We start from the raw sequence: 27382 nt of genomic DNA on the forward strand, positions 1-27382 counted from the left end.
CCACATGCTCCAAAACGTTACAAACACGACTCATGAGAGAGATGGGGCGATAGCTAGAGGGGAGATGTTTGTCCTTTCCAGGTTTCAGAACAGGAATGACGACGGCTCCCGCCATCTTCTGGGGAAGGTACTGTCAGTCCAAATTCGATTATAAAGGCAAAGGAGATAAAGCAGGCTATTGTATGATAAATGCGGAAAAATTTGGACATAGATGCCATCCAGTCCTGGGGCAGAAGAGCGAGAGGATGAGAATGCGTGTTGGAGTTCTCGCATAGAAAAAACGGTATTACAGCTTTCGCGATTTTGAGAGGAGAAACCAAGACGTCGCACTTCAGCTGCTTGTTTCTTCAGGAGAAAGGCTGGTGGTTAATGTAAAGAGCTTGAAATCTCAGCAAAGTGTTGACCCAATGACTTGGAAATTGTGACCGAGTTCACTAAGGTATCTCAGTCCAGAGATCGGGGAGAAACTAAACGTGCCAGATAACTGTCAAAGTCATCTCCATACTACAGATGAGGGAGTGAAGGTGTTAAAGGAACTTGTAAAAAAGTCCCAGCTGGCCTTCTTGCTATCACGGAGGATGTGATGGCATCGCACACATAACTGCTTATAGCGAATACTGTTGGCCAACGTAGGATGATGGCGCAAAACGTGGAGAGCACGTCTCTTCTCATGTATTGCATCATGGCACGCCTTGTTCCACCAAGGAACTGGGGGCCGCTGGGGCAAAGGGGAGCTACGCAGTATTGAACGTTCCACGACTGTAAAATAACTTCTATAACACGAGTGACCTTATCATTGATGCTAGGAAATTGACGGTCAGCAAATGTTGCTAGAGAGGAGGAAAGTGTCCAATCAGCTTGGAAAAACTTCCAGTATCTTGGGTGAATAGATGGCAGTCATGGTTGTAATCGAAGGACACATGGAAAATGATCACTCGAGTGTGTATCAGCAAGAGCAAACCACGTAAAGTGCTGAGCTAGCTGAACAGTACGGACCAAAAGGTCCAAATGAGAGTAGGTTGACAAAATAGTAGATTCCCCAGTACTGAGACAAACAAGATAATCTTGGTGGAAGAGGTCAATCAATAGGAAGCCTCTCTGACAAGGATGCGGAGATCCCCAAAGCAGGTGGTGGGCATTGGAAGTCCCCAACCAGCAAATAGGGGGTGGAAACTGACCAAGGACATGAAGGAGATCGGCTCTTGCCATTGGTCTGGACGATGGAATGTATATGGTAAAAAGAGAGACTGTGTCGTATCCATAAAAGAGTTGTGTAGTAATGTACTGTCACTGCACCCTCCACCCAACGGCTTCCAGCCCCTCTGTCCTATCATCTCCTCCCCATTCTCATCTGCCTTCCTTTTTATTTGGTACCCTCTGCCAATGCATCCACCAATCTTTCCCTTCTTTGCTTCTTTTTACTCCACCTCCCTGCCCCATAACCTCCTGACACTGTGCCAGTTGGCATTTTAGTCCCTGCGTACTCCACAAGATAACATTTGTCTCTCACCCACTCATACAATACTATCCTTTCCCCTTCCTCACCCCCTACAGGTTACTGCTTGCATCACACGTGATAACTGCAGTCTGGCCTGAGATGCTGGAGTTCGTGGTCATGAAATTTATTCCTGTTTAGTAACTTGCAGTCTCAGAGTACAGTGAGAAATCTGTACAGCAACTTTTAGTGTTACTTTATTCTCCTTTGGCATATTTTGTATACATTTCAAACTCAGTAGCGCCATTTGAGACCTTATATCTATCTATACAGAGTATGGTATGGCTAGGGACTGTGCTTGCTGTGAGCAGACACAAGGAGAGTTGGCTGCTGCCCGTTAACAGCTGGTAGCTGCGTTGGCTACCCTCGACAAGCTTCTAGCTAACTCAAAGTTGCGGTGATGTCGGGGCACCAGTGACAAGACCTGCGACACCTTTGGTGCCATTGGAATTGCCTGGTGACCGGGATGTTGCTGCAGCTACTGATACGCAACATATGAGCGGTCTGTCCTCACTCCAGAGTGGGTGGCAGACAGTAGTGGGTTCGCGTGTCACTGGGCAGAAGGTGAAAGAGGGAGTAAGCTGTGTGGATGGCTCCCTACGTCTTAGCAACAGGTACGAGATGCTACCCAGTGTTGTTGATAAGTCTGAGCCAGCATGGGATGCCTCTCCTGTTGGGCCAGCAGTCAATTTCCCTGCCCAGTCCGGACAAGTACTGAGGGTGGGTATGCTTGTCATTGGGAGCTCCAATCTTACATGGGTGATGTAGCCCCTCAGGGAGATAGCAGGTGAGGCAGGAAAGAATTCCAGTGTGCATTCGGTATGTTTGCTGCGAGGTCTCATCCATGATGCGGAGGAGGCCCTGTTGATGGCTATCGAGCACACTGGGTGCAACCGGCTGCACGTAGTCGCACATGTTGGCATAAATGACACCTGGCACTAGGGTCCTGAGGCCATCCCCGGCTTCTTTTGGCAGCTGGCTGATTTGGTGAAGGCTACTAGCAATGCACGCAGGGTGCAGGCTAAGCTGTCTGTTTGTAGCATCAAACCCAAGGTTGATTGTAGTCCTCTGGTTTGGAGCAGAGTGGAAGGTCTAAACCAGAGGCTCAGATGACTCTGCAACAGTATCGGATGTGAATTTCTTGCCCTCCGCTATTGGGTGCAGAATTGTAGGGTTCCCCTTAATAGGTCAGGCGTGCACTACACACACGAAGTGACTACTGGGGTAACAGAATACGTGTGTCATGCACATGGGACTTTTTTAGATTAGAGAACCCCTTCCGTGGGATCAAAGACGATTTGCCTGTTAAATCAGTCACAGTGACCTTAGAGAATCTTGGTCATCACAGATCAGAGACAGAAAAGATTAATATGATTATAGAAAACTGCAGGAGCATCCAAGGAAAGGTCACAGAATTAGTATCATTTACTGAAGGTTATAAAGCACAGGGAACAGAAAGCTGGTTGAAACCAGACAGCAATGACAACGAAATCCTAAGTTCGGATAGGAATGTTTATTGTAAAGATAGGTTAGTCGCCAATGGAGGCAGCATGTTTATTGCAGTAAAAAATTCGATAAAATCTAGCAAGGTTATCATGGATTCAGAATGTGAATTAATCTGGATGAAATTGAGTATCAAATAATGGTCAAAAATGGTGATCAGATGCTTTTATATATCACCTGGCTCAGGATCTGTAGTTGCAGAGCACTTACGACAGAATTTGCAGAATATCATTAGTAATTTGCCCGATCATGCTGTTTTAATAGGAGGTGACTTCAATTTGCCAGGTACAGGTTGGGGGTGTTATGGAATCAAAACTGGTGCCAGAGATAGGGATTCATGTGGAATTGCTCTGGATGTCTTGTCCGAAAATTACCTTGAGCAGATAGTTAGAGAACCAACTTGTGAGGGTACCATCTTAGACCTCCTGGCAACAAACAGACCTAAATTTATCGACTCAGTTACATAGAGGAAGGTATCAGTGATCATATGGCTGTGACAGCACCTATGACGACGGGACCTACAAGGAATGTTAAGAATGGTAGGAAGGTAGATTTGCTCAGCAAGGGTGACAGGATACAAATTTCAGAATATCTCAGCACTCAGCATCAAATATTCAGTGATGAGAACAAAGATGTGGAGAACAAATGGAAAAAATTCAAAGGCATCATTCAATATGCCCTAGAATCTAAAAAAGAACAACTGATTGCTCCACTTTATAATTTATAAATGATGATGAAGTGATGAGGGCAACACAAACACCCAGTTTCTGGGCAGAGAAAATCCTCGACTTGGCCAAGAATTGAACTCAAGACCCTGTGATCCACAGGCAGCAAAGCTAGTCATTAGACCATGAGCTGTAGATGCCAAGGTGGGCTCATTAGCGCCACTTCCTATGCCACTCACTCAATACCTCTCCCTCCCACCAGTCAGTCTCCTTTCAGTACACTCCTCCTCATGTCCCCACCTACATCTACATCTACATTTATACTCCGCAAGCCACCCAACGGTGTGTGGCGGAGGGCACTTTACGTGCCACTGTCATTACCTCCCTTTCCTGTTCCAGTCGCGTATGGTTCGCGGGAAGAACGACTGTCTGAAAGCCTCCGTGCGCGCTCTAATCTCTCTAATTTTACATTCGTGATCTCCTCGGGAGGTATAAGTAGGGGGAAGCAATATATTCGATACCTCATCCAGAAACGCACCCTCTCGAAACCCGGCGAGCAAGCTACACCGCGATGCAGAGCGCCTCTCTTGCAGAGTCTGCCACTTGAGTTTGCTAAACATTTCCGTAACGCTATCACGGTTACCAAATAACCCTGTGACGAAACGCGCCGCTCTTCTTTGGATCTTCTCTATCTCCTCCGTCAACTCGATCTGGTACGGATCCCACACTGATGAGCAATACTCTAGTATAGGTCAAACGAGTGTTTTGTAAGCCACCTCCTTTGTTGATGGACTACATTTTCTAAGGACTCTCCCAATGAATCTCAACCTGGTACCCGCTTTACCAACAATTAATTTTATATGATCGTTCCACTTCAAATCGTTCCGCACGCATACTCCCAGATATTTTACAGAAGTAACTGCTACCAGTGTTTGTTCCGCTATCATATAATCATACAATAAAGGATCCTTCTTTCTATGTATTCGCAATATATTACATTTGTCTATGTTAAGGGTCAGTTGCCACTCCCTGCACCAAGTGCCTATCCGCTGCAGATCTTCCTGCATTTCGCTACAATTTTCTAATGCTGCAACTTCTCTGTATACTACAGCATCATCCGCGAAAAGCCGCATGGGACTTCCGACACTATCTACTAGGTCATTTATATATATTGTGAAAAGCAATGGTCCCATAACACTCCCCTGTGGCACGCCAGAGGTTACTTTAACGTCTGTAGATGTCTCTCCATTGATAACAACATGCTGTGTTCTGTTTGCTAAAAACTCTTCAATCCAGCCACACAGCTGGTCTGATATTCCGTAGGCTCTTACTTTGTTTATCAGGCGACAGTGCGGAACTGTATCGAACGCCTTCCGGAAGTCAAGAAAAATAGCATCTACCTGGGAGCCTGTATCTAATATTTTCTGGGTCTCATGAACAAATAAAGCGAGTTGGGTCTCACACGATCGCTGTTTCTGGAATCCATGTTGATTCCTACATAGTAGATTCTGGGTTTCCAAAAACAACATGATACTCGAGCAAAAAACATGTTCTAAAATTCTACAACAGATCGACGTCAGAGATATAGGTCTATAGTTTTGCGCATCTGCTCGACGACCCTTCTTGAAGACTGGGACTACCTGTGCTCTTTTCCAATCATTTGGAACCTTCCGTTCCTCTAGAGACTTGCGGTACACGGCTGTTAGAAGGGGGGCAAGTTCTTTCGCGTACTCTGTGTAGAATCGAATTGGTATCCTGTCAGGTCCAGTGGACTTTCCTCTGTTGAGTGATTCCAGTTGCTTTTCTATTCCTCTGTTTGTCCCACCCATTTCACCTGATAAAACCCCTCACCTATTACTATATTTGTATAATTCTTAACAATATTACTGTGGAAAAAATGAGATTAATAGGTAAGAGCAAATTACGAAAGTACTGTGGACATCACAAACATTTATGACAAGTTTCCCTCAATAAAGCCTCTAGGCCACATGCAACATTCCTGTATGAAGGGAAAGGAAGTGATGCAAATCGCAAGTTTTCCTTTTGGATTAAATCTGAGGTTGCTACACCTATTAGAATCCTTCATCAGCATTTCATTAAGCTTTTCTTTTGAAAAGGAAGTTGTATGTTGAAAATATGCCCCAAAAAAAAAAAAAAAAAAAAAAAAAAAAAAAAAGAAAGAAAGAAAGAAAGAAAGAAAGAAAGAAAGAAAGAAAGAAAGAGCCTTGGGCAGAATATTGCCAAATCCAACGAGAATTACCAATTCATTTAAAATTCATTAAAGTAGACAGGAAACCAATTTTAAGATACAATCTATTTTATTATTAGGACAAATTCAGTAGGGAAAGTTCAGGAAGAATGTAAATACTTTTGGCACAATGGAGACTACTCACAGAAAAGCAGAAGCAACAACTCAACACTTCTGCTATTTGGTGACTAATTCTTAGGGTAATGTAGAAGACATCAAGCCTGAGACCCTAGTAAGATGTTGGTGATAAGTAATTGTCAAGAGCTGCAAATTAAGCAGCAAATAATTGATCCCCCAAAATAATACAATTTTATAGATAACTTTGGAACGATTAAACCTTAAACAGCCCCCACATGTTCTAGTTAGTAAATAGTTGGTAATTGATTGGAATTGAGATGACAGTTACTACCAGGATTTTTTTGGCAATAAGAGAGACATTGCTTCACCACAGTATGGGAAAGAAACTCATCTCCCTCATTAAGCCACTCAAGAAATACAACTGCACTTGCACTCTTTAATCTTCACGTGTACTTTCACCACCCAAGATGTACAAAGTTTCATACAGCTTAGTGTTCAACCACAATTCTCAACAGAGCCATAATAGAAACATCTGTAAGCTCTAGAATATTAGTTTGGATACTATACTTGTATTACTCTGCTCATTTCAAACATTTGGCCTCCCTTAAACACATGAACCACAGCTTCACCTTTTCTTTACTTATTGCAGTAGACCCACAAGTCTACCACACCTGACAGCTAATTTCAGCAACAGTATAGCAACTTTCAATTAGAAATATAAACATTCACTAATTTTGCAACCAGTATGCTTTGACACACTTTTGTTTGAAGGCAGACAATATACTGATATGAATATGAATGTTATATTTCCAACAGACCATTTGACATCATTACAGAGATACAAACCAATGACTATTGCCAATTGCCTTTTTTTATGTTAACAGAGTCTTCTGTCGGTTCTTGGTAGAACAACATTATAATAAATGAAAAGCACCAGTTTGCTTTTGTTCTACAATATTTTATGGAGATGTATTTTGGCGTACTTTTGTGTTGTTAAACCAAATGTGTTGGCTGACTTTGCTTTTTGTCTCAGTAATCTACTATGAAAGACAGATAATTGTGCTGTTGTGGCACATTTATCCGTCTTTTATAGTAGATTACTGAGACAAAAAGCAAAGTCAACCAACACATTTGGTTTAACAAACAGTGTTTGCAACGCAAAAGTACGCCAAAATACATCACCATAAAATATTGAGCTGTTGTGGCACATTTATCCGTCTTTTATAGTAGATTACTGAGACAAAAAGCAAAGTCAACACAACACATTTGGTTTAACAAACAGTGTTTGCAACGCAAAATTACGCCAAAATATGCCTTTTTTTGCATGAAATTAATACTTAATTTTGAGCTGCACTTCCTTCATCCAAGATTGATACAAACCTATTTTCACTATAAAATAAAATTATGTAATACATGGCAGAATGTGATTTTGTAATTTATGAAGTACAACGCTACTGCAGAACTAATAAAGAATGCACTAAAAGGTTAAAACTGTGTGATAGAATGGAACTTAAAATAAGATTCCTGCCTTTCACTAACAATGCTCTTGTAGACCGAACTATTTAGGAATTATTAATGATCCACCTTCACAGATTTCATTCAGTCAGCAACTCTCAGCTACTTTCCAAACTCCATAGATGTTCTCCTGGATATCTCATTAAATTAGGACCACTGGAAAAATGGATATTGCAATGAATGGTACAAACTCAATCTGGGGATTGTTTCCATTCAGTAGGAGAGGGGTAAATGGGGGAACTACAGCTGTAAAGAAGGCAAATAGCCAAGACCAGATTGCAAGAGGCCTGGAAACCACAACAAATGGAGTTAATTAATGAAAGCTTACCTGATCTCTCCTCTCCTTTAACCACCAGCTGCCTGGAAAAGAATGTAAACAACCAAATTAATGTGTTATACAATAACTAGATAAAATGAGATAGTGACAAATATTGTATCCATACCCAGTGATACAAGTGGTCTGTAAATGAACTTATTTTCAACACACTTAATGAAAATGCTAATAGTAATGCAATTTGAGACAACTTTTTAATGAATTCCTAAATTGCTGCTTGGCAGATTTCATGTAAAAAATATTGTTACTTATATTTACTTATTTTGTAGTCCAGCTTTCATCTTATCAGGCTCTAATCAAGGAAAATTATGAATTTCGAAACTTATAATATTCAATAAAATGTTTCAATGACTTTGAATTACAGGACATAAATTAGGAATATCAACAATTTAGGCAAAGATAGATTGCTACTTACCATAAAGAAGACATGTTAAGTTGCAGACAGGCACAACCAAAAAAATCAAAAGACACTTACATAAAGCTTTCAGCCACAGCCCTAATCAGCAAAAGAGAAACACACACCATTCACACAGGCAAGTTCACCTCATGCACACACGACCGCCAAATCAAGCATCTTAGGCCAGAATGCCACTACCGTGTGGAATGCAAGAAGCAGTTTGGAGGCAGGCAGGGAAGGGGAAGGGACAGTAGTATATGGACGGGGAGAGAAATCAACACTGTCTGGGCTGTGTACAGGGACTAGAATGCCAACAGGCACAGCATCAGAAGGTTGTGGGTTTGGGAGGTGGGGAAAAAATGAGCAAGAAAAGATTTAGAAACTACTATTACATTGTGCTCCTGGCGTAATTTATGACACATGTCTGTTAATTATGATTTTCTATATCAGTTCATATAAAATTTATGAATTGTGTGCACACGTGTGTTCATGTTGCAAGAGGAAATCAAATCAACATTGCATAAAAACATATGAGGGCGTAGTGAACAAATTCAAAGTTGTGATTAAATTAAAAAAAATATTTGTACAAAGCAAAACTATGAAAAATTGTAAATTTGAAGAACAATACTATGACAGCCATTCAATTGGGGCACTTTTTGTGTGGTGTTAATACTGTTGAAATATGTAAGTAATACAGGTCAGTTTTTAGTCGACACTCAGTCAGCATGTAGTAAGAGTAGCATGTTTAATGAATTCCTACATTGCTGCTTGGCACATTTAATGCAAAAAGGTTGTGGGACCATCTCAATCAGTAGTAGTATGTTTTGCAAAGAGTATTTAATGTTCTACCTTTCAGTTTGTAAATAAAAATGAGTCTTGAAGAAAACGCCCGGCCACATCAATACTCGCAGCAGAAATGAACCCATAGGAAAGACAAGACCTCCAAAAATACACAAATATAACACCAATGTTTCACTTCAGCCAACACATGGGTAAGTTCTAAATAATCTGTAGCTTCCAGCTTCTCATTCAAACTGTAGTTAAGTGTATAAAAGTTCCATTTCATTAGAATAACATGCACACAAAAAATTCAGTTTTCCATAAATTGAGAAAATGAAAGTAACACTGTATTTCCTGATGCTTACTTTACAAGCAGGTATTCAAAATGAATAAACAAACAAATAACTACAAAGAGAACATTCACAGTTTGGTTTTGCTTTTAACAATGAAAAATGAAAATCTGCCAGCATTTCCAGTGCGGACCACTGCAAGACATGTAGGAAGAGCGTCAATGAGGTTCTGGAGGTACCAACAGGGATGTGGAGCCATTCCAACTTCAGTGCCATGGCTAGCTGCACTATGTTTCTTGGTTGAGATCCACAGTGCAAACAGCCTGATCAAGGTTGTCCCACGAATTCTCGATTTTGTGTAAATCTAGAGAATTTGTGGCCAGGGGAGTACAGTAAACTTATCCTGGTGCTATTCAAACCATGCACATACACTGCAAGCCATGTGACATGTTGCGTGTCCTGCTGGTAATTCCACCGTGCTGAGGAAAAACAAACTACATGTAGAGGTGGAGATATCCCCAAAGATAGATGCATACTTGTACTGAATCATTGTGTCTTCCAGAATGATGAGATCACACAGGGAATGCCACAGAAAGATACCCCAGACCATAACATACCCTCCTCCAGCCTGGACCCTTCCAGTGACTGTTGGAATGTGCTCCCTGTACACACCAACATCCATCTGTCCGATGCAGCTTAAAACATGATTCATCTGAAAAGGCCACCTATCACCATTCAGCGAGCATCCAATTGCAGTATTGGTGTGCAAATTCCAGCCTTCATCAACAATAAACAGCAGTCAGCATGGGTGCATGAACCAGGGGCTTGCCATAGAGGCCCATACAAAAGCAACATCCACTGAACGGTCTTTGTGAAAACATGTTTGGTGACCCTTGGTTCATCTGGATGGTCAGTTGCTTAACAGTTGCATGTCTATTCACCTGTAAGCATCTCCGCAGCCATCGTCCACGCCTGTCATCTACGGCCCGTTACACCACAGTTGCCTTGGCAGTGGTTTTGGATAGCTCCATTTTGCCGTGCATGGTACACTTTAACCATGGCAGCACAGAAAAGTTTACACACACACACAGCCATTTTGGAAATACTTCCACACTTGGCCCAAAAGCCAATGTTCATGCCCTTTTGGATATCAGATAATCACCGTTTCCACATTACAACAAAGACTGCACTGTTTTCTCTGCCCCTGACATGCTTTATATACCTGTCATCCGTGAGCAGTTATTGCATATTGATGCCTAACATAGGCATTGATCACATTAACATGACTGGACTGTGTATAACTACACAGGAGGTGAAAAACTGGACTGTGTATAACTATACAGCAGGAGAAAACTAACAAAAAAAAGGGTAACTTAATTTTTGATTTTTTAAAAGGTAATGTTCATCAATAACTATTAGAACTAATACTCTACACTACCAGTTTATTTGTAGTTCTAGGCTTGTCATTTCTCAACCGAATCACAAATAGTGGTTAAGTCGAAATACTCAAGACATGTTCTGCATCAGATCAATGGGAACAAAGGTATCTGTCTAATATCATAATGTAGGGTGTCCCAAACTTTTAGGATCAAAATTTTACAAACTTTGGAGGAACTTCAGCAGAATACTTTGCGGGGCAGAACTTATGAAAATTTAATTTCTTTATTGACATTTACGACTTACACAGCAATAAGCTAAGATCACAGTGATGACTGCAAGTCTCAATCTTATGCATTGGCCACCCTCTGGGAAAATCTGGAGCTGTGTTAGCAAGTGTTGTCAGACTTCAGACTACTACTCTTAGCTGCAGTGATGTTGTGGTACCAGTGGTGAAAGCTGCGACATCTCTGGTGCTGTTGTCAATCCCTGGAAAACCTGATCTCATTGCATCATCTGATGCACAACATCTGACTGGTTTGGACAATTGTGCATTCACTTGTATCTGTGTGGAAGTTGCATGTGGGAGCTGGGAATATGGTCATCCCCTTGTGCCTTAGCAACAGATATGAAGTGCTCCCTCGTGTTGATAACAATCCAGCCAGATACTGCCTCATTGCCAACTTTCCTGCCAAGATCAGACAAGCACAGAGGGTATTTTGATCATTGGGAGGTCCAGCTTTAGATGGGTAAAGCACAAAAGAAGGCAAATGTACACTCAGTAAATTTGTTACAAAGTCTCGTCTGAGATTTGTAGGCTTTGCCAAAGGCTACTGAGTGTACTGGGTGTAAATGGATACATATAGGAGGTTGTACTACAATAATGGTGTCTACCTCCTGCAATCAGACCATCCTCAGTTCCATTATAGGGTTCGCTGAACTGGTGCTTGCCGTGTTCTTCACATGCAATGCAAAAGTAAGCCTCACTATTTGCTGCATTGTATCCGGAATCAATTGTGGTCCTCTAATTTGAAGCTGCTTACATTCTTGTAGATCAAAAGGAAAAAAAAAATTAATTTAGTATTAGCAAACTGCAGGAACATCCATGTAAAGGTATCTGAAATACTTTTTGCTTATTATAGGTAATAATGCCAACATAATACTAGGAACAAAAAGCTCACTGAAATTGGAAGCGGACAGTGACAAAATACTAAATTCCAATTGAAATATATATCTTATGGATAGACAGATGCCAATGATAACAGCATGTTTACTTCTGCAAAGAACTCAAAATTATTGAAAGAGGTTACAACATAACCGAACTGTGAAATAATCTGGGTGAAGGGATGCATCAAAGGTGGGGACAGACATGTTGACACGTTAACCATATGCCCTTTCTTCTTTATCTTAAAACACCTCAACCGGCAGTACTTCAGTAACATTATTCCATTCTAAAGCACAAGTGTTATGAAAGTGCCACAAAATACTCACCTAGATCTACAATCAGTTCTTGGCCGAAGAAAAAACACTTACCAGCAAGGAAGATTGAGGTTACAAAAGTCTGCGGGAGCCAAAACTGGGGAATAGGGCAGAGTTTCCAATACTTCACAGTGCAGATCCTTCAACGTTGCCATTACCAAGACACTTTTGTGGGTAGGTGCAGTGTCTTGATGCAAAATGATTTTTCCTCCCCTCATCTGCAAACCATGTCTATTTTCTCTAATTTTTACATCCAAATCCGCTGGAAATTTAAAATAATAATCTCCAGCTAATGTTTTAGTTTTTGGAAATGGTCAATTTCCATATTTTCATTTGCTTCCTAAAGCACCGATGTCATGAACTTTCCCACTGATGACATCACCTTCACCTTCTTTGGAGCTGTCTGTTTAGATTGCTGTTTCCATTTCAGTGTGTAGTGGTGAATCCATGTTTCATCCATTGCCACATACTGATGCAACTAAACACTATTAGGAACTCTATGAATTTGTTTCTGATCCGCCATGGGCAGTTGCACCATCCCAAAGGGTATCATGTCTAATTTTTCGTGCAAAACATAGCTGACATGGTGATCTGAAATCCCAACAATCTTGGCAATTTCACACACCTTCATACACAGATCTTCCAAAATCATATTGTGCACTTTTTTGATGATTTCTGGTGAGGTTATACTTCTCGGACATTCTACACATGGATCATCTTTGGCACTATTATAGCCTTGCTTAAATTCAGAAGTCCATTTATTCATGGTGGAAACTGAAGTAGAAGATTTATCATACACATTTATTAACCTTGAATGATTTTTAGTTGGCATCAACCCTACTTTCATGTAGAAAGTTTATCACTTCATGATACTCTACTCCCCTCCCCCTTTCCTTTTCAAAGAATTCATCAGTGTACCTTATTCAGACACCTGCCTACAGCCAAAAACTGGAGGGAATGACTAGCACTTTCACACTAAGCAATTTGATCATTCTATCATCCTTAGTCATGCAATAGTGCTCTAATTTATGGACAACGCTGAGAACTTTTCAGAGCATCCTTGTAATGTAACAGTATGTGAAGCATCATTAGCACTCAGCTCTTCGGGAATAACTGTTCTCAAGACAGCAGCCATGGCACCAGCTGCATTTACAATTACTGCAGAAACATGAAGAACAGATGCAGCTGTTGCTTTCTTGAGATTCAGTAGTATTATGCTCCACTGCCCCTCCCCAATTTTGCTGCATTTGACAAGAGCACAAACAACTGGGGAGTGTACTAGTGAAGGATTCACTATGACAAATGCCAAGAGGGGAACAAAACAAATGAAAGGTGCGAGAAATAAACCGCAGCCAATTATCGCAAACTAAAGTACTGTGCAACCGCTCAATAGAAAAAGCCCTCAAAAGTGTACGAATTGTGGCCTCAGAAAATGTCGACACACGCGCGCGCGCGCACGCACGCACACACACGGGATAATGTAAGGAACCTAGAAAAATGCATCCACAACCAAGAGCCAATAGGAATTCAAGAAGGGACCAGTAAAATTCTACATGAATGCACTCTTATCACTGGGGGGAGTGGGACAGGGTACAGGGATGCCCTGGGAGCAGCCTGTCGCCAGGCACACTGCTCTAAAGCTGTAACAAAATGGACAATTTTGCCATCAATTCGTGGCCAAAAAACATGTCTCCTAGTTAAGAGCTTAGTGTGTGAAACTCCCAAACGACCCTGGTGGAGAAGGTATAGAACCTTGTACTGAAATGCAGCAGGAATAACTACTCTAGGAGAGACATCTTCCATGGACAACAGCAAAACATCGTCAAAAACAAATAGATGATACCATGAGGAAAAATAGTTGTGCAGGGGGTCTGAAACTTGACCCTGTGGTTTATCTGGCCAGCTTTATTGAACAAACTGAATCACCTGGTGGAGAACTGGCTCAGCAGCGACGTCAGCTACTCTATGCCAGCTGGTAATTGGGAAACCCTTGACTGTGGCCTGAGTTTCAACATCAAGATGGAAGCAAATTCAGGATCATGGCCCACAGGGAGGCAAGACAAGGCATCCGCAATGGCATGTTTAGATGTAGGTCAAAAATGGATTCTGTAATTGTAGCAAGACAAGAACAGCACTTTAGGCAGTATGCTGCTTTGTCATGAAAGGAAGTGCGAGATCAGTAATAAGGTGAAACTTGGAGCCATACAAAAATATGTGAAGTTTTCAGAAAGCATGGACTATTGCAAGAGCCTCTTTTTCCACCTGAGAGTAAATTACTGGGCTAGAGTGAGAGATTTAGAGGCGAATGCACATGTTGTTCAGAGCTGTAGGCATATTGGCGAGCTAGGACCATGTTTAGGCCATATTGTGAGATGTCAATCACCAAAACAGTGTGCTGGTCCAGAGAGAACATAGCTAAACAAGGGGCTGAGAGTAGTTTGGGTTTGAATATTTAAAAAGCACATTTGCAATCTGGGTTTCAGCAAAAAGGTACATTCTTGCACAATAAGGCATGCAACCGGTCAGCCAATGTGGGTGCCCCTAACAGAAATTTATCTAAGTAGGCTCTCTTCCCTAGGAAGGCCTGAAGTTCCTTCATGAATGAGGGATGGGGTACAGACATAGCAGTGGAGATGTGTTGTGGCAGAGGGTGAATCCCATCCTGCGATACCTCAAACCCGAAATAAACAATAGAATGTTGAAAAAACTGAAATTTCACAAGGGTACACCATAAGTGTGCAGAGTGTAAGATAGAAGACAAAGTGCACAAATTTTTCAAATGATTGGCCATGAGGGAGCCTGTGATAACAATATCATCCATATAATTAATGCAACTGGGACAGGCATAGTCAGTTGCACTAGAAATTGTTGGAAAATAGCAGGGGTGCTAGCCACACTAAAAAGGAAGGCACAAATATTGATAGAGACCAAAAGGAGAATTCAAAACCAGAACTTGCCGACATTCTTCATCCACAGAAACTTGCAGGTATGCTTCACACATATCAATTTTAGAAAAGTACTGGGCACCCAAATATTTTTGAAAACAGTTCCTCTTGGTGTGGCAGAGGATACGTATCCATGCTCGACTGCACACTGACAGTAGTACTGAATTCGTCACAGAGACTAAGTTTCCCCAACACCTTCCAAACTACGACCAGCAGAGACAAACATTCACTAGCCATAACAAGTTGGACCACTCATAGAGACTTAAGTCTGTCCAATTCTGCTGTCACTTGATTTTTAAGGGTGACAGGAATAGGATGTGCATGACAAAAACAAGGCCAAGCCATGGATTTCAAAGAAATACGAACACAAATTCGTAGCACATCCTATGCCTTCCAAAAACAAGTCCAAAAACTCGTCACACAATGTTTCCAATTGAGAATATGGTACCTGATCAGACACAAGGTGACCTGTGTCAGTGATAGGAAATCGCATCAGTGATAGAAAATCCAAATGCCTAAAATGTGTCCATCCCGAACAAGTTCTCAACAGCGGTATCAGCAACCACCAAAAATGTAACAGAGTGAACCACTGACTTGTAACAGCCAGAGGCTATAAATTGTCCCAACAGTGTAATGTTCAGTTTCTTATAACTGACCAACATCTGTGTGACCGGTGTCAATGATGGTTGTGAGCCTAAACTCATATAGGTCTGAGAATTCAATAATGTGACTGCAGCACCTGTGTTGATCTGTAGCTGGAGCACTTGGCAAAAATCACTTACCTTGATAAAGAACTTGCAAGAAGTCACAAGCTTTGGAGTCTCACAGTGTACGTCCATATCCTGAGCAACGTTTGGCAAACGACACATGAAGGCGAAGTGGTCTTTCTTCTGGCACGCATTAAAAGTAGCCCAGCACTTAGGGCACACTGAATGTTCATGCTGGGCGAAACAGAAAGGAAAAGATGGAAACAGAGAATGCTGATGTGGTGATCACAGCTGCTTGGGATGGCCTTGGTCTGCTCGGTGTGCAGGGCCCACATGTTTACCACCATCACCACCACTCGTGCAAACTATCTGTTATCCTGGTGCGCACATCTTGTAACACTATTGCCACATCACCCCATACTTCAGAGCTAAACAAATAATCGTGTCGCACACAATAGAAACTGCATAAGAGTCATTATGGGCATCAGTAACGAATTGACACTTACGGCTAAGGCTGTGAAGTTCGGCTGCCCTGGCCCTGGTCTGTTTTCTTGGGGTATCAGTAGAATTCAACTCATGGTGCTACGACATGCAATTATGTGTGATGGTAGTTGGACAATAAACTGCACATGTGATCAAAAGAATGTGCTTGTGGCGCCGATGAAATTGACACCAACATCGATATGCATTCATCTTTGGACTCTTAAGCATTATCTTTGGCTGTTCCGCCATGTTCAGTTCAGTTCTTTGTGATCCTTTTATGTGTTAAGGTTAATAAATGAACTATTGCTAAATGGGTAATCCTCCTAACTGGTGACCCCGAGTTGTACTGTCTTCCGTTTTCGCCGTTTTATTGTGTCCGCAACCTCCGCGTCAGTTATTTTCGCGTGTATTACATCGACACAGCACATGTATTACATCTACACAGCATTCGAACAATGACTTTGGACCAGCGCCTAACACCAGATTTTGCGATCGACATGCATCGTGTTGCGGGCGATGTACACCCCCAGGGACTGTAACACGATGCCTCTCACTTGATGATTCCACCGGACAATTTTGAGCCTGCAACATTAAGTGAGGTTTGGAGTTCGCATGACTCCGGCTATCAAATACCTTTGTTCCCGCCACATGTGCACTCCCTCATCGACTGTGCAGTTACCTCTTATGGATCTCTGTGCAGTGCGGGACCAATACCAATTTCTGCAAATGCTTCGTCAGACAACCTACTACCACCAGGACAACGATTTGCCACGCCGCAATCCATGCAGTACCACGCGGATACCTGCCACATGGCCGGAACAGCTTCGTTCACAGGTCTACCTGCTCAGCATCTGACCACACCCGCGCCTGCCTCGGTTCAGCATCAGCACATGCCTTCCTACTTTGATACCTCAGCCTGCAACAGGAACAATAATTTGTTATCTGTGCCTGACCTCCGCCTCCGTCCCCACTGCTACGCCTCAATGTTTTGTGCCATGACATTCACCTTATCCGCACACCGTTTTGAGTGGAGTGACTATGAACAGTGAACATTCACACATTCCATCCCATGTTCGACATAATTTCCCACACTGTGCTTCTGGACAGCCCGCACCTCCGCAGCCTCCCTGCAACACAGGTTCCCCTGGCTCTTATAATACGTTGAGCTTTTTGCGGACTAACATGTGTTCTCAAACTTTGAACTTTTTCTCACCTGTCGCCCCCGTGCCAGCTCCAGTCGAGCTTCCGCTACCGCTCTCGGCACATCTCGGTGCCTCATCTGCGTCGGTCTTCTGCGATGCGTCAATCCGAACACACCCGCAACGTGTTGAGCTTCCGCAACCACAATCGACACATTACGGTGTCTCACCCGCGTCGGCCTTCCACGTCACGACGGATCGCGCTCAACCACAACGTGTCACCTTCATGCTGCCACCCGAACAGCTGTCATTGCCACATCCCCTGGAGGCACACTCTCCTGGAGTACTACAGCAACAAAAGCTCGATTCAGGCAGTGCCTCAACAAACTCAACTCAAGCTGTTCTTCTGAATATTCTCCAACACTTACCAAGGCTGCCACCATTTAATCCCGACAGAGCAACAACCTGGTTCAAAATTGTGGATGAAGTGTTCGACCATTACAAACTCAATGAGTCAACCAGGTTTCTGTGCCTCATCATCCACCTGCACAACCAGGAGGATTTGATTGCTGACCGGGTCAACGTCCCGGACTCATCTACCCGGTACACTCTAGCAAAAAGACAGTTCTACATCGGCTTGCACGCTCAACTGAGGCAGCAATACGGCAAGTGCTCCACGCTAGGCAACAACAAACCTTCCCAGCTCTGGAGACGGCTATGTGCCCTGGTCAGTGCCAATCTATTCTATGACACAGCTCTCCTCGCCACCTGGTCAGATAAACTACCTCCTCATCGGCTTTGCTCTGACTCAAAGGTCTCCTGAACCTGTCAAGCAAAGAATGACAATTGCTGACAAGCTACACGAAGCATCACTGCTCTGTTTCGCCAGCCACTGCCTACCTGACAAGTCTCAGGTTCAGGATCATCGCCCTGTGGCTGGACGTGGCTGGTACCGTACTGTGCCGACCGTTCCACTCGCTCTGGGAAGCAGAAAACGAGCAACTGGGACGCCACCGGCTCAGCCCACAGTCACTCCCCCTCCTGCAACCGAACCTGCTGCGGCCACCGAACCTCGGCCACCGCTACTGGCAACAAACTTTTGCGCAGGAAGTGCAACCGCACTACCCGTACTGTTACTTCCGCACACAGTTTGGTGAGGCAGCACGGAACTGCAGACCACCCTTCAACTTCCCAAACGCCAATTGCAGGTAGGTCCAGGTGCCGCCTCCTGCGCACAACGTGACAGGCACACCCAGTGCTCCATTCTGTCTGGGAACGACCGGGTAATTGTGGACGACTTTACATTAAAAACATTTCCTAGTGGACACAGGTGCCGATGTTTCGCTGCTGCCTATGTCGTTAGCGTCGTCAAACATCCGCCCTCATCATACTTCACTGCAAGTCGCGAATTCAACTAAACTACAATGCATGGGTTCAACTTCCCACGTCGTCTCACTCTCCACAAACTGCAAAATCGAGTGGACTTTTTTAGTGTGCGAAATTGACAAACCTATACTAGGCATTGACTTCTTGCGACACCACAAGCTTTTACCGGACCTAGTGCGAAACACAATGTTTCATCACCTGTCGAAGACTCACTTCCCTTGTGCTCCGTCAAGCAACTCCTCCTGTGACACATCGGTCCAGGCTTATCTCAATTGTACATGCTCATCTCTGTTGACAATGTTATAAGAAACCACGCACAAGTGCCTTGTCGAGCTTAAACACGTTGCTTGCTATTCAAGAAAAACTTCGAGCTCTCCCTCCGGCTCCACGAAACACAGCTCCAGCTCTCCGATGCAGCAAAGGAATTACAGACACTCAGCAAAAGAATTACAGACACTACAGCAAAGCCAAAGCAAGGTCAGTAAGTGTGCTGAATCTGCTTGCAATCCCAGCAATCGAGCCTCCGTGTGTTTACCTCCCGCTACCCCTCGCAATTGTGCTATCAAGACTGCCATAACATGTAATGACAGTTCCGCAGGGCCACACCCTCCTAACACGGCAGTTCCCAAACTGACAGCTCCTACCCCGCCCCTCGCGGACAGCACCTCAAACTATGCAACTTCGGCTCCTGCACGCTGCCATGCGACCGCCACTGACAACACAAGCAGTGCACTCATGCCAAGCATTTCGCCTGTGACTGTGCTGCCACAGGCCACGCCCTCGGACAACAGACTCACTAACGGCTCACGAGCTCTACCGAGCTCACCCGACCACAGTGCCACTGCTTCGGGCCGGCGGCCATCTTGTTGAATTGACTCCTGGGACATTTTGCCACCTCGGCTCCTGTTGGACACGCCAAGTGGCTCCAAACACCACAACTATGCCACACCTGCCCCGCCCGCCACACATTGTAAACAAACTCCCGACGAAATCGACACCAACATCGATATGCATTCATCTTTGGACTCTAAGCATTATCTTTGGCTGTTCTGCCATGTTCTGTTCAGTTCAGTTCTTTGTGATCCTTGTATGTTTTAAGGTTAATAAATGAACTATTGCTGAATGGGTGTGATTATTGGTGCAACCAACCCGATTATCCTCCTCATGCTGCTGATTCTTGTAAAGGGCAAGCTGACACAGTAATTGATACTCTTTGGGTAAAATCCACGAGGGGAAGAACGCTTTGCACAAATTTGTGTGTCACACCAAAAGCCAAAAACTGCTGTAATATGAGTCTCTTTTCATAAGCTTCCCAAGTCCTCGGCTGAATCACCATATGGAGGAAGAGTGGGTGGTTGGACCAGTGGAACAGTGCCCTCTCTGTTAATGGAAGCCAACAAAGTGGTCACTGCCACTGTAGGCTGTTGAAACAGGTCTGGTAGCACAGAATTCATAATGACTAACTGCATGAAACCATACTTACAGATTGCACACTCAGAAACTGACCCACGCTCATCACCATTTATGTAGTAAGCAAGTAATACATGACACTGATCCAAGTAACACAAATATGGCTTTACTCATCAGCCTCTGAATAATAATGAAAATAATGCTCTCGTGAACTCACACAAACAAGGCACAGAACAAACGACGGTCATAGTATAACTGGAAGGGCACAGAGTGGGTCAAAAAGCACTGCTCCATGTCTATATATGCATGACGTGCCAGCAGTCCGAGCGGCGAAGAAAACACTACATGCATACTTTCCACACGTGCCCTCCAGCTGCCGGCCTGCACTGAAACAGTTGGTGACCGATTCAAGTGCACACGCGTGGTGACACCACACTCGGCGCACTCACATGCACTAATAGCAGGATACAGCAATCTATGAGATACCTCTTTCCCCATTATTATAAATTACTTTGCTATTAAGTATTCAGGATATCTGAAAACTGACTGTCTTTGAATGCCACATTGCACAGGTGACTAATTACAACACTAAAGTATGGTACACTTTGCTTCATAAAGTCATATGGCATATCATCAAATCCACGTGTGATTGTTCTTTTTCAGTTATTTAATAACTGGTCAGTTTTCTCCTTGTATGTTTCCATTGTCCATGTGACATAACTGCCTAGCTACACCAGCTTTTGAAAGTTAAGTAAACCTGTTTAGCTTTGATTTAAGTTGCCAACTACTGGCAGGCACTTATTATCCCATAATATTTGTGGTTCTGGAGGTTCACTATAAATTTCATTCTCACACGATGAATATCTACTTCTATCATGAAACTTAGATAATAACTGACAATGTGCTCTGAATGTTGTTAGGCACAATTACTTGATTTAGTGCTTCACATTTGTTTTATGTTATATTAATTTGACTCTGATGCAACAAATATGCCAGTCTAAAATAATTTGCCACAGAAGTTATGTATTAATAACTAAATAAATAGAGAACTATAATTTGAAGCTAAAACAACTGTTTTCATAAATTTAACTATATACACTTGCTAGATATAGTCAAAATGATCTGTGATGAACATATAAACCATGGTCTGCACATGAAAATGGAAGCTAGTAACCCATACAGCAGTACAGTGTAAGATACTACAGTCCTAGACAACAATAAAAAGCCTTTTTTAGAATAAGTAACTCATCTTAGAGGTACAGCTCTAAAGGGCCTTGAAATATAATGTACAAACTGTATGTCTCTCTCTCTCTCACATAAATAACACTGGCACAGTAGGAAGTCAATAGGAAAGGGTACTATCAATAAGGACAGGGCATCTAAATGTACACTCCTGGAAATTGAAATAAGAACACCGTGAATTCATTGTCCCAGGAAGGGGAAACTTTATTGACACATTCCTGGGGTCAGATACATCACATGATCACACTGACAGAACCACAGGCACATAGACACAGGCAACAGAGCATGCACAATGTCTGCACTAGTACAGTGTATATCCACCTTTCGCAGCAATGCAGGCTGCTATTCTCCCATGGAGACGATCGTAGAGATGCTGGATGTAGTCCTGTGGAACGGCTTGCCATGCCATTTCCACCTGGCGCCTCAGTTGGACCAGCGTTCGTGCTGGACGTGCAGACCGCGTGAGACGACGCTTCATCCAGTCCCAAACATGCTCAATGGGGGACAGATCCGGAGATCTTGCTGGCCAGGGTAGTTGACTTACACCTTCTAGAGCACGTTGGGTGGCACGCGATACATGCGGACGTGCATTGTCCTGTTGGAACAGCAAGTTCCCTTGCCAGTCTAGGAATGGTAGAACGATGGGTTCGATGACGGTTTGGATGTACCGTGCACTATTCAGTGTCCCCTCGACGATCACCAGTGGTGTACGGCCAGTGTAGGAGATCGCTCCCCACACCATGATGCCGGGTGTTGGCCCTGTGTGCCTCGGTCGTATGCAGTCCTGATTGTGGCGCTCACCTGCACGGAGCCAAACACGCATACGACCATCATTGGCACCAAGGCAGAAGCGACTCTCATCGCTGAAGACGACACGTCTCCATTCGTCCCTCCATTCACGCCTGTCGCGACACCACTGGAGGCGGGCTGCACGATGTTGGGGTGTGAGCGGAAGACGGCCTAACGGTGTGCAGGACCGTAGCCCAGCTTCATGGAGACGGTTGCGAATGGTCCTCGCCGATACCCCAGGAGCAACAATGTCCCTAATTTGATGGGAAGTGGCGGTGCGATCCCCTACGGCACTGCGTAGGATCCTACGGTCTTGGCGTGCATCCGTGCGTCGCTGCGGTCCGGTCCCAGGTCGACGGGCACGTGCACCTTCCGCCGACCACTGGCGACAACATCGATGTACTGTGGAGACCTCACGCCCCAAGTGTTGAGCAATTCGGCGGTACGTCCACCCGGCCTCCCGCATGCCCACTATACGCCCTCGCTCAAAGTCCGTCAACTGCACATACGGTTCACGTCCACGCTGTCGCGGCATGCTACCAGTGTTAAAGACTGTGATGGAGCTCCGTATGCCACGGCAAACTGGCTGACACTGACAGCGGCGGTGCACAAATGCTGCGCAGCTGGCGCCATTCGACGGATAACACCGCGGTTCCTGGTGTGTCCGCTGTGCCGTGCGTGTGATCATTCCTTGTACAGCCCTCTCGCAGTGTCCGGAGCAAGTATGGTGGGTCTGACACACCGGTGTCAATGTGTTCTTTTTTCCATTTCCAGGAGTGTATAATACTTAAGAAACAAGCCTTAGGTATCCCAATTATTTGTGAAACAACATTCACCGCATGTATCAGTAATAACTGAGAGGGTGCGTTTCTGGATGAGGTATCGAATATATTGCTTCCCCCTACTTATACTTCCCGAGGAGATCACGAATGTAAAATTAGAGAGATTAGAGCGCGCACGGAGGCTTTCAGACAGTCGTTCTTCCCGCGAACCATACGCGACTGGAACAGGAAAGGGAGGTAATGACAGTGGCACGTAAAGTGCCCTCCGCCACACACCGTTGGGTGGCTTGCGGAGTATCAATGTAGATGTAGATGTAGATGAACTTCAATGGACTAAAAACCAGTGGAGCACTACATTATAAATTAGAAAGTTACTCAGTAGGAACTAGTTATCGTGGGCAACTTTTTGTGTGAAAAACATTGCAGTTAAAAATTCTCTTATTTATTTAACACCACTCTTAAGAAGGAAAAATTGAAATAGGAGATGATGTGCTTCACAACAGTGGACATTTATACAAGTTAGCTAAAAAGTACATAATTGTGGTATGTCACAATTCGAGTGCTGATGTAATGTGCCTCATGAATAGACTTATTGTTAGTAGTACAGATGGTCAAATTGGTCCTGGCCTTACTATATTTTGCGACTAATTCTGACAGTATAAAAACATGAAACTCATGTATGGATTGAACTCATACAATCGATAAATACAGTAAGCACTGTAGCAGCATAGAACACAGCCAGTGTCCAGAGATACACTGATCAGCCAGAATATTATGGCCATCAACCTGCAATCCACCATACGGTGCATGGTGGAGGGTACCTCGTACCACAACTAGCATCTTCTCTCCCTGTTCCACTCCCAAACAGAACAAGGGAAAAATGACTGCCTATATGCCTCTGTATGAGCCCTAATCTCTCTTATCTTATCTTTGTGGTCTTTCTGCGAAATATAAGTTGGCGGCAGTAAAATTGTACTGCAGTCAGCCTAAAATGCTGGTTCTCTAAATTTCCTCAGTAGCGATTCACAAAAAGAATGCCTCCTTTCCTACAGAGACTCCCACCCGAGTTTCTGAAGCATTTCCGTAACACTCGCGCGATGATCAAACCTACCAGTAACAAATCTAGCAGCCCGCCTCTGAACTGCTTCTATGTCCTCTCTCAATCCGACCTGACAGGGATCCCAAACACTTGAGCAGTACTTAAGAATAGGTCGTATTAGTGTTTTATAAGCAGTCTCCTTTACAGATGAACCACATCTTCCCAAAATTCTACCAACGAACCGAACACGACTATCCGCCTTCCCCACCTGTCCATGTGTAGAATGGCGAATATGCACAATCTATCCGAGTTTGACTGAGGGCTGATTATGATGGCCTCCAGGCTCGGCTCTAGCACTTTGGAAACTGCACAACTTGTTGGGTGTTTGAGCAGTGCTGAGGTGAGTGTCTTCAACAAATGGCTAAACATAGGTGAAACTATGTCCAGACATCTTGGGGTTGGACCGCCACCCCTCTTTCCATATATCGGACATCAAAGGCTGGGCAGGCTAGTAAAACAGGATAGATGCAAGCTGTGGTGGAACTAACAACAGACTTTAATGCTGGACAGAGTGCAAGTGCGTCTGAACATACAGTGCGCCAAACACTCCTAACAACGGGCCTCCACAGCCAAAGACCCAACACTTATAAATTATTAGATTAATTTTTTATGAGTTGAAATACTCAGCACTGAACAAGTCAATAGCCACAGGAATGTCGCATGTATTTGTTACTGTCACTGAACACTAACATATCGCTTGATATAGAACAAGATAATAGTCTATTCCTTAGAAGTACTGATTATAAACATTGCTGCACTTTTATCTAATACAGCTCTCACACTGATGGCTGGAGTGAGACAATCGTCATCTTTGGCAATGACTGCAGATTGATGTGAGCAGCACTCTGCTCTGCCGTAAGTAAGTGTTCTGTAGCAGTGGCATAAGGAACTCTTGACAGACTGTCTATGCCTATGTCACTCATTCACTGCTGCATCTGGCAGTGAATATGTTTACTTGTGGTCCCTTTGAGAAATACCAACTTTGCCTTGTTCTTCAGATGACACCACGACTTCTGTCTCCCCTGCCACCAAACAAATTGACAACACACCAGGTGGGAATAGAGCACCTCCTGAAAACCTCCTAGATGGCTCCCACCAACCGGCAATGGTCTTTTTCCCCTGGACATTCTGGTGACAGGAGTCAGATGGTTTGAGGACAAAGAAGAATGTATGTTTCATTCTGATGACAGAACACTTCAAACAGTCATCCAGATGAGAGCAATATATGTGAGTAGTGGCACAGATGTGTAATTTTGCACTTGTGGGATCCACACATTTTGTATCTTTGCATCCTCTGCATCCTTGTAGCCTGTTCTGTTAAGACTTAACTGTATTTGGTAAAGGCCTTAGAGCCAAACCACAAACTCTGGTAACATACACACAACATTATTTACTAGGTTACACAAACGCCTGACTTTGACGTGGGAAATCTTGGGTGCTGAGGTAGCTTAGGAAATAGCTTTAATTTTTTTTGTGTTAATAGGAATTTTGTGAAGTAATTAATGTAAACCAGTTCACAGGTCAAAGAGTGCCTGGTTTTTTATGTTAGCACTGAAAAGCGTGTAATACTGTTTGTGTAGATGCAAGACATGTCGTAACATTACATATGAGCATTTGATTTAGATTAATACAGGTATATCCAGGGTGTATACAAGGATGAGGAAAAAAAATTCCCGGATTTTTCCCGGATTTCCCGGTTAAAAATACACTTTCTCCCAGATGAAAATACATTTTTTCCATGTTAAGTAGCAGTATACTTTTCCTTGGAACTGTTAAACTTATCAATCCTTTCAATGGTAGTGGTTTTATACACCAGCGTAGAATTTCCCAGCACTTTAAAAAACGATACTCAGGGGAAAATACACGTTTTGGAAAGATGTCTGATGTGCAGCAACACGTAAACTGCATATTTTCGTATTACGAACGTATAAATTCTAATTCGGCCAAACACCGCATGTTACTTTCCGAAGCATTGAAATGGACATTGTGATGCGCTTCTGTAAGCCAGTCGTAGCTCATGTCAAGCGATCTCGCTAGCCGATGACAGCGGATATTCAGAGCACAGGACATGTGACGTAATCAGTCAATATCAACATCACTGTTAAGAACCGCGAACACACAAATAGGAAAACGTAATGGTTTAAATTAATATACATAGTGTTGCTACTAGAAAAGAAAAGCTTTCACGTATAATACTGGTCTCCTCTAACATTAATAAGCTGCAAGAGAAGCTATGCTGTCACACATAAAGTTGATCTTTTTTGCGCGAGTTACACCTTAAGATAGATCACACAAATGTGCCAGTAAAATTTTTAACGACATAAATGTCTGATCTTTTTGGCTCTAAAATATTCTAAATGGTCATCCTCAAAGATCTGATTTTTGAATGAGAGTCAAACGCTCTGTGATTTTAGAAATTCATCGGACATTTGAGCACAGAGTTCATCTTGCGAAATAGGAAATTTACTTTGAAAGTAATGCTCTTCAAACAACTATTCAGAATATTTTCCTGCGACCTGTTAGAAATAGATTCGTTTCAGCAGTTGCCAGAGAGCGCCAGATAACGGGCGTCGCCGCGCTTGCGCAGCTACGATGACGCAGGAAGTCCGTACATTCGTATGTATAAAACATTAAAAGATCTTACATCATGTCATAAAAGAAACAAGACATGGGAATTTTGTGAACCATACTAAAATGCATAATTCGGCTTAAAGCGCTCATTCGTATGTCCAGATTCAGATGTAAATTTTCTTGGAGTGCCAGTACTGTATTATCTCATATTTGGTTCTTTATTATGGCGTAATGCCATATGTGCTAGAAGATGAAAAGGTGAACCTGAAATGCAGCGAACAGTTGAAACTAGCCAATAGTGCTGAATTAAACACTTCGTTTCAAATAAATTGGCTGCCTCAGCAGAAAAGATTAATAATAGTCAAATTTCTTTAACAAACCGACAAAAATAACTTCACTGTTCTGCAAGGCAATTAACGCTTGACTGTCAGAAAGGTAGAAACAAAATATGATCTGAAACTAATAACATATTTTACCCTTCCGTAATTATGTGAATGCATTTCAATTCACTTGATAGCTCCCGCCCACAGAAACCCATTTTGTTTTCATTTGATGTGAGAGCAATAAATGAAGAGTAAACAGCAAAATCACTTAATGTAAATATGGGTCACTTGGAGACTACCACCTCCCCACTACAACTCAAGTTGCTCTGTGCATCAGGTCCAGAT

The 27382-nt window shown here is 43.3% G+C and overlaps 1 protein-coding gene across 2 annotated transcripts in view; it reads right to left on the bottom strand.

Annotated features, from left to right (window-relative positions):
* Positions 1 to 27382, bottom strand: part of LOC124551979 — a 200257-nt gene that overhangs the window by 72619 nt on the left and 100256 nt on the right. For both annotated transcript variants that reach the window (XM_047126482.1, XM_047126483.1), the window contains exon 8: positions 7833 to 7864. In XM_047126482.1, coding sequence (XP_046982438.1) covers positions 7833 to 7864 — 32 coding nt within the window. The remainder of the gene's footprint in view (positions 1 to 7832; positions 7865 to 27382) is intronic.

The sequence above is a fragment of the Schistocerca americana genome, chromosome 1 (assembly GCF_021461395.2).
Source record: "Schistocerca americana isolate TAMUIC-IGC-003095 chromosome 1, iqSchAmer2.1, whole genome shotgun sequence".
Classification (NCBI taxonomy): Eukaryota; Metazoa; Arthropoda; class Insecta; order Orthoptera; family Acrididae; genus Schistocerca; species Schistocerca americana.